This window comes from Schistocerca piceifrons, chromosome 2 (assembly GCF_021461385.2).
Source record: "Schistocerca piceifrons isolate TAMUIC-IGC-003096 chromosome 2, iqSchPice1.1, whole genome shotgun sequence".
Lineage (NCBI taxonomy): Eukaryota > Metazoa > Arthropoda > Insecta > Orthoptera > Acrididae > Schistocerca > Schistocerca piceifrons.
The window spans coordinates 552679530-552688427 of NC_060139.1; the positions used below are offsets into that span (position 1 = coordinate 552679530).

General features: G+C 48.3%; 1 protein-coding gene across 1 annotated transcript; it reads right to left on the reverse strand.

Annotated features, from left to right (window-relative positions):
• Positions 1 to 3256: 3256 nt before the first annotated feature.
• Positions 3257 to 3805, reverse strand: LOC124775579 (PHD finger protein 23-like). Its single transcript, XM_047250410.1, has one exon. The coding sequence runs from the start codon at positions 3803 to 3805 to the stop codon at positions 3257 to 3259; it is 549 nt and encodes a 182-aa protein (XP_047106366.1).
• Between the last annotated feature and the right edge of the window lie 5093 nt (positions 3806 to 8898).

The window sequence follows — 8898 nt, forward strand, 5'->3', positions numbered from 1 at the left end:
TAGTCCAATGGCTTGAAGACGTTGATTTGTGGTGAATTTTCCATTTGCTACTTGGTACCATGTTGCCAGGACGTTGGAGGGAAGAAAAGGTTGGTGGATATGACGCCAAATCGTGGGCCACCGCTTGGACGGATATCCGAGTTCGATATTGTTGCTGGATATGGAACGTAGCAGTGGGGTGTAAAAATCTGTAGGTCGAGGAGGACGCGTGGTCGGTAAGTGTGTGTGAGCATAACTGAAGTCGACGATGAAATCAGAAATGTGCGTCAGGTGGTGCTTGATGTGTCCGACTGGTACTGGTGGTGTTATGGTCGCGAGCACAAGAATTTCCTGCAAGCTGCGCGTAAGCGAGGGGCCCTCGTGCCACTGCTTGTGCATGGTGGACATGTACAAAGATGCCGCTCAGAGTCGCACATTGACAAGGCCGAGGCCCCCCGCTCGCGGGGGAAGGGTGAGCGTGTCATAGCGGACCTTAAAGAGCGTACCGGCCGTAAGAAAGTATCCGAAGGCAGCCTGGAGGCTGCGTCCAATAGTTGATGGCAGCGGGAGGAACTGTGCGATGTGGACCAATCTGGACGCCACATACTGATTGAGGTATTGGACACGTTGTAAAGAATCGAGACGGCGGAGAAGATTTTGTCGCACCGTCGTGCGGATAGTTTGCAATGCACGCCGAAAATTGATGGCAGCGGAGCGACGCACGGTGAAGGTGAAAAATGGTTCAAATGGTTCTGAGCACTATGGGACTTAACATCTATGGCCATCCGTCCCCTAGGACTTGGAACTACTTAAACCTAACTAAGGACATCACACAACACCCAGTCATCACGAGGCAGAGAAAATCCCTTACCCCGCCGGGAATCGAACCCGGGAACCCGGGCGTGGGAAGCGAGAACGCTACCGCACGACCACAAGCTGCGGACAGGTGAAGGTGAAAATGATACCAAGGTATCGTAGTTTTTGTACACACGAGAGAGGTGCTAAGTCGTCATGTGAGAGGCTGCGTCCAATGGATATCGCCGCGGATTTAGCCACATTCATGTTACTGCCCGCTGCAGTTCCGTACGTTGATATCAAATCAAGTACCGTTTGTGTTTCACTCAGTGAGCGGATCAAGAGGAGGAGGTCGTCCGCATACGCACGACATCGAAAACTGTGCCGTCGCAAAGTGAGACCAGAAAGGTGGCTTCTCAGACTCCCGATGAGTGGTTCCAGGTTTATGGCATAGAGTAGGGTCGAAAGTGGGCAGCCCTGCCGTACGGAACGCCGGGTCTCCACTGGTCCCGCCACACGGCCATTGACCTGAATCAACGATTCAGCGGAGCCGTACAGGCGCCGGATGACGTCGATAAAGGCTGGTGGAAAACCCATGCGGTTCATCACTGAGAACAGAAAAAGATGCCACACTTTGTCGAATGCGCTGTCAAAATCAATGGCAACCACCGCGGCGCGGAGTCTGCACGCCGCTGCCAGTGCAATTAAATCGTGACATTCTCCTGTGGCCGTTTGTATTTTAACTGAGCCGCCCGGAGTTGTCTGTTCCGGGGATAGAATGCTAAGCAGAACCTTGCGGCATCGCGTTGCCAGTAGGCGTGTAAAAATTTTATAGTCTGCGTTAAGCTGTCGTCACACCTGGTATCGGTTTGTGGATGGGTATAGTAATTCCCGTGACAAAGGACGACGGTACGGCGTCCCCCATCGTCATCAGTTCATGAAACCTCGTCGTCCACCGTGACGCCATTAGTGTGAGGAAAGCGCGATAAAATTCTATCGGTAATCCGTCGACACTAGGTGACTTATTCAGAGTGTATTTGTTGATTGCATCGTGGACTTCGTCACGCGTAATTGGTTCCATCAGTTCGTCCGCTTCGTCTCTGGTGAGGGTGCGAGTTACGTGTGGTAACACAGACTCCTCAGCGTGGTTGTTGGTAGACTCCTCCTGGTACATTGTGCGGTAGTGGTCGACAAAGTCACTGACGATTTCGGCCTGGCAAGTGACGTACTGGCCACGACAGGTGGTAATCTCAGTGATGAGTCGTTGTCGTCGATGTTTCCTATCGGAGGCGATACGATGCATGATGGGATGTTCTTGTTCTGCCGAATCTTGACAGCGGTTTCGCACCATAGCCCCCTGCATCCTGCGCCGTGTCAACGTTACAATTTGCGACTTAATCCTGCTGAGTTCCTTCTGGGTGTCCAGGGTGGGCGGCTGGGCGTCCAGGTCGCGGAGAACGGCGTAGAAATAGTCGGTAGTGTGCCGGCGCCACGTAGCAACTTCCTTGCCATACTGAATCGTACGTCGAATGGCAGGTTTGGCACATTCCAGCCAGCAGGTCAAGGTCGTGCAGTACTTAGGTAAGCGACGTTCACAGGCGGCCCATGTCTCGGTAACACGTTGAAGACATTCGAGATTATGAAGATGGGAGGTGTTTAGCTTACACGGTGCACGACTACGCCAGACTACTTGCTGGGGGAGGAGAATGTTGCAGATGTAGGCACAGTGGTCCGTAAAGGCCAAGGGCCAAAGTTCTGCACGTTGGATAGCAGGTGTGAGTTCCCGAGAGACGTAAATCCTATCAAGGCAGCTCGCGGAGTGACTCGTCTGGTAAGTATGTCCAGGCGCGTCGCCGTGCCGAACTTCCCAAGTGTCGCGGGGCAACAGATCTCGGGCGACAAGACGGAGTTCTTGACAGGTGTTGTAGTGGGGCACTTAATTTTTAGGGTGCAAGACACAATTAAAATCACCTCCAAGCAAGTAATGGTCGCAGCGTCCAACAAACAAAGGAGCGATTTCTTCTGAATAAAAGAGTGTCCTCTCACGTCTGCGGGTGGAGCCTAACGGAGCGTAAATGTTGTCAATACGCGTCCCCATGACGGTGACGGCCATGCCTCTGGCAGATGGAAGGTATGTGATATCGGCCACTGGAATGCCTTCTCGGGCGTAGATGGCTACGCCTCGTCCCAGGTGGCCACCAGGAGAAGGATAAGTGTTATATCCCGCGACGTCTGGAAGTGTGACCAAGTGTACTTCTTGTAGTAGTGCGATGTCGACGTCCGACGCCCATATCATCTCTCACAGCAGTTTTCACGGGTGAGCTAATGGTGTTAGTTTTGATCGTCGCTACTCGGTAGGTTTGGAGCCGTACCCCGCCGTGGAGGGGAACTCCACCAGCGGAGGATGAAGAGGGGCGAGGCAACGGCGAGTCGTGCCGTACGCCACCTGACGGCGTTATCAGCGGCTCAGCGGCTCAGCGGCCTAACGATGCTTCCGTCTGGGGTAACTCTGCGGGTCTTCATCGACGTCCTCACTCCACGCCATTGCAGGTGCTGTCGTTGTGATGGTTGTACGTTCCACTTCGGTCGTAGGGGTGGAGGACGTCTCGGCGGTAGTCGCAATGCTGGAGTCCATTGGTTCAGGAGGACCTGGGCGAGCCAGTAGAGTAGTCACCGACACAGCCACAGTCGACGTCATGTTGTCGTCATTCGTGTCGTCGTGCAGGTTCTCCGAGGCCTCGTCGGGTCGGACGGCCTCTGGAGGATCAGGGGGAGGTGATCCGTCTCGTTCCGAGATCGTACGGCGCCTCCTCTTGCGCTTCTTAGGTGAACGATGTTTGCGGGTTCGTCCCTCTGTGTCGGAAGATGGAAGGGAGTCGCGTCGCTCTGGGAGGAAGGCCGTCGCGGGAACGTCAAATAAAGAGGCGTCCATATGATCTGGCGGGTGGGGGTCGGAAGTCGTCCCTGTTGGTAGTGGCGCCGGAGTAGCGTCAGGCTGTGAGCGCGACGTGTCGGCCTCGGCGCTATCCATGGCAGCTGGACGGGTCACCGGTACATGGTCCGACAGGCAGCGGCCGGTGGGAGGAGAAGAGGGCGCCGATGCGTAGGTGATCGGTACAACCGTCGTCGGAGCCGGGGGTGCCACAGTAGTGGCTGGCAGTTGGGTGATTCGTCGCTGAAGACACTCAGATCTGAGGTGGCCTTCTTTGCCGCAACCGGAACAGGTCTTGGGTTGGCCGTCGTATATGACCACCGCGCGGCACCCGCTAATTGGCAGGTAACATGGCACGTGGCGATGGAGATCGATGGTGATCTGTCGTACACCGTTAAGAAAGGGGAACGTAAGGAACTGACCCAGCGTTCGGCAGTGTGGCCATGTACAGTGCCATAGGGGCGGAAAGCCGCGATAACGTCTTCCGCCGAGAGCTCGAACGGGAGTTCGAAAACTCGTATGGTGCGCTTTCCTAAGCCTGCGTGGTCGACAGTGACCGCACCGAAATCGCCGTCGGCGTGGCAAAAGCGTAGTCCGTAGTATTCTTTCACATGTCGCGTCATTGACGACTTTGACATACACCGTACTGCTTGATATGGACAAATGGATGCCCAAGATGTGGGAAGTTGGGATCTAAGCAACGTCGCGTACGAAGCGTTCTACTTCCAAGGCCTTTGGTCGTGCGTAGTCGTTGCAAAAGTTGAATCGTAATGTTGATTTCCTAAACCGGTTGGCCATGGTTCTAGCGCACGTAAGCGACAAGTAAGTGACGGCCGCTGAAATGTAAACAACAGCGAGCGCGCGCGCTCCGCGGGCGGGAAAAACAACACGTCCGCACTGCACGGCGGCGAAAGCCGGACTTACCGCTCGGCTAATCCCGCGCGGCACCTGAAAACACATGCTAGCCCACTGAAACTGAGCAAACGCCGGATAAAGGAACATACGCTGTGTTCTGTGTTAGCACTTCTGGGTGAGGGTTTGTTGGCTGTACAAATAATGTTCCATGCAATTGTACTGTGTGGAGATGTTATTGCTTTGTGACTTCTGTCTTATCAAATATGCTTTCCTTAAGGCTCAATTTGTAAGCCTGTGATAAAAGTTCACCGCTATGCAGTTTCCGAGAATGAATGGTATGAGTTCATTAGCTCTGGCAACCAGGCTCTATTTGTAAGCCTGTGATAAAAGTTCACCGCTATGCAGTTTCCGAGAATGAATGGTATGAGTTCATTAGCTCTGGTAACCAGGCTCTGTTTTACTGTAAATGTGTAAAGTTTGCTAACGGTCCACTGCTGTAAACTCTAGTTTCATGGTCCCTGAGTAATTATGTTTACTGAACCCTGAGATGTTTTAGAGCCTTAATTGTTTAAAGCTTCAATGGGCTAGGGCTCACGCAAAAGTAATGTAGATTATAGATAAAGTTCTCAGTTTTTTTCACAGCAGAAGCTCGTTAACATTTCTTAAAATCATGTTTGTGAGATTCGCTTGTTTTGCAAGTCTATTTGGTTAAATGTGGAGTTGGTTAGAACCATGTTTAGTTGTTTTAACGGTCAGAAGCCATCTGAAAGTGTACAACTGTTGGGCGGGAGTCTGCTCTGTATCTAAATTTCGTTGTTCATTATTACGTAGTGATTAATTACGTTAAGAATCAAAGTATGTATTCAAGTATCAATGTACGCAAGAATTGTAGTTATTTGCTGTGCAAATAAATTTTGTAAATAAAGTTTCGTTGACATACCAGCTAAGGCTCTCTGTATCCAATCAAATCTGTTCTTGTTTAAACGTTTCCCAGCACTGTATCAGTTGCGTTGGTTTTTCAGCTGTCTGGGTACATGCACCCTTTCCAATTCTTATCATACTGGTTTCCTGTTCGCACTATCCTACACTTTTGGAAGCCCAGAAAAATAAAGTGAACATCTCCGCGAAATTTCCAGCTCTTCCACTTAGCTTAACATATGTAGTTGGTCTATGGCTAATTTTCTCTTTCTAAATCCTGCTTGTCGGATCCAAGCAAACGATCGATATATGGTATTAGCTGCTTCAGCAGCAACATGCTCAGGATGTTAAAGCTGTACGTACTAAGTATATTCCTCTGTAGATGCTGCGTCTCATTGAGGTTTCTTTCTTAAATATCGGGCAGATCCGTTTTCCTATAGGTTATTCAACCGCCACCAACGTTTGAAGCTCTTCTTCACAAGAAAAAAGATTCGTATACTTGAATACCATGTCGATTGAAAGTTTCTTAAATGAATACTACAGTTATATCATAGGCACAGTGAAATAGTTACTGAATACAGCATTAATTGTGTTACATCCTCATTACGACGCTGTTCGACCTACGAAACTGATTTCTCTCTCTCTCTCTCTCTCTCTCTCTCTCTCCCTCTCTCTCTCTCTCACACACACACACACACACACACACACACACATGTACTATTTAAATATCAGACGTCACAGGTGCTAAGGATCACGTTGTTTTTTAACACTTTTCATCCATTTTCATTGATCTTGTCCCTTTGTCTTCCAATCTTTTGAAATTAAGAGCAGTGTTAAGTAGTTTTCTACACCATCCTCTCAATGCTGTCCCGGTGTGATAACTGGACTCGTTTATTTTCTCACATACTCTTTTCCTCATATGTATGTCATTTGATCATTCAAACGTGCTTTACCAATAACAATCGCATGAGAACAACTAGTTTCTCACAACATTTGAATTTCGAAGTTTGTTTCCCTTCACACATCACTTATCCTCATTTAACAAGTCTAGTGTTACCGTTTATCACTGTTCTTTGGAACACATCAATCTGCTTTCTAGCCGTCTTCGCAGTTGACAGGGTTTCGGTGCGATTTGGTGCGACAGATTGACTGAAGTCGTCGTAGAACCCAAGAAGCCACAGTCCTGCCATCTGACAATAACCTTCTCGATCTCAGCGTGATTCAATGACATGAGACACAACACTCGTATAGCGCTTTGTTGTGTCTTGTCTTTTAAAAATAAGGCTTTATCGAAAGCCTGTGGTAAACAATATTAACGCCATATTTGTGAAATTAGGTATCGCACTCACTGTGCGTATTTAAGATAATTTACCTCCTCAAACCTCCTAGGCTGTATCACTGCAAGGCATGTACAAAAGTGTTCCGGGCCAGAGCAAAGATTCATAGTACAGATATCGAGCTCTGTTGAAATACCACAATCGAGGCTCTTAACTTCATTCTTCTCTGCCAGTCATCCCGAGACAGTTAATCACGATCTCTGATATCAGGCCTGAGAAAATGAGCATAACGATAAAACAACGCATTTTACATTAATATCATCCTGAAATAGACGAGGCAGGATAATACGTCCTATTACTTTTGCAACATCAGCTACTTCGAAAGTATCTGGCAGCGTTTCATAAACGATACAGGAGAAGAGGGAGAGCTCAACCTTACACAATTGGTGTATATAAACGTTTCACTGATTACTAGAGAAATATCGATTCGCTCAAAGAATATCTCAGGGTTCTAAAGGAAAAGAAAGGACACTTTGTCTCTACCATTCACACGTTTGTTTCTAAAAATGAGAAACTGATAAGGCTAGCACGCGCGCTCTTCCGAGCTCACGTCACGGTACTACGTCAGCGTACGGAAATGACTCTGCTAAGTCTAAAGTAACGTATTCCCCAGTTATCTGGAGTGTCGAATATTTTTGGTGTGTAGCAACAGCATATCTAGCTGTGTAATACTTGGTTCTTAGGTACAATGATTCTTCTCATTTCAACAGCACAAGTCACCAAATCAAAAGAGCAAAGGTTGGGGAACTTCCGTGGAAGGAAGAATTCTCCTTGCGTGTAATGTCACATTCTGCATATATCGTTTAGCAATAGTATATCACCGAATTTCGAACTACAGCATTGTACATGAAATACGTGTCACCATAAAGCCCACTTTCACAAGACATAAAAATTATCGCGCAGCTACAACAATTCGAAGGGACTATTAAATACTGTAATGAAAACATATTATTTGCATAAGATCATTATTTGATACAGCTACCTTGTGATAGAGGAAGATATCCTACGCTTAATAACGTTGAGTGAAAATTTGAATGTATTGTGCGGTACAAATAAAGCGAAGCATTGAGATGAGGAAGACGAATTCATATGAAACTTCATATGTTGATGACGCATACGATCCTATTACACGAATGTATATATTGTGCGTTACATATAAAGTGAAGCGTTGAGATGAGGAAGATGAATTCAATGAGGAAGACGAATTCACATGAAACTTCACATGTTGATGGCGCATACGATCGTATTACACTGATGTGATCTACTCAAATTTACAAAGAATTTGGCAGGACGAGACCACTATCTGTATTAAGTTGCAACCTGTCTGACTTGCATGCACGATTGTGGTGAACAACTGTTAGAACTGCTCCTTGATATCCTGTGTACTAGCACTGCGATATAGTTATGTACGAAATGGTCCCAAACATTCCGTATAGCGGTTAGATCTGGATACCTTACTGCCCGCGGGAGTATCTCAGAATAGCGCAGACGATATATGTACATTCGTAGCATGTGTGCAGGAGCATTTTCCCGTCGAGAAAAGGCACCATGATACTATCGCGTGAGATATCCGATGGCCCTCCACTCCGTGGTGCCAGGAATAACATCGCTGTGCCTCTCCAAAACTTTGGATGAAAGACACCTCTCCGCCATATTTGTCGACAATCGTTGCCCTGGGTGACGCATAGCCGCGGTTTATCACTGAACGCAATGCGACGCTATTCATTAGCAGCGCATGCTTCCTGGCCACCGCACCAATCCAAAAGACATTGTCTGCGTTGTGGTATTAACGACAACCTATGGATACATCGGTAATTCCACAGCCCGTCTGCTGCTAATTGTTTACCGATGCTGCGGGATGACATACTGTGTTACAGAGAGTCAACTGTTTTTCCTCGGGTGGCAGGCACAGATGCAGTGGATTTACGACGTCTTTGGTGCACAATAAGCGATCCTTCCTTGGGGTGGTCAGAGGTCGTAGACGGGAACTTTGGCGACGAGTGTACCTGCCTTCCCATTCCCATGCAGTCCAACATTGGGCCATCGTCACGTCCGAATCTCCCACAAATCTGCATACTACAC

Bases quoted from the DNA above. Each gene is read 5' to 3' on its own strand.
- LOC124775579 (XM_047250410.1), bottom strand. From the start codon at position 3,805: ATGGATAGCGCCGAGGCCGACACGTCGCGCTCACAGCCTGACGCTACT.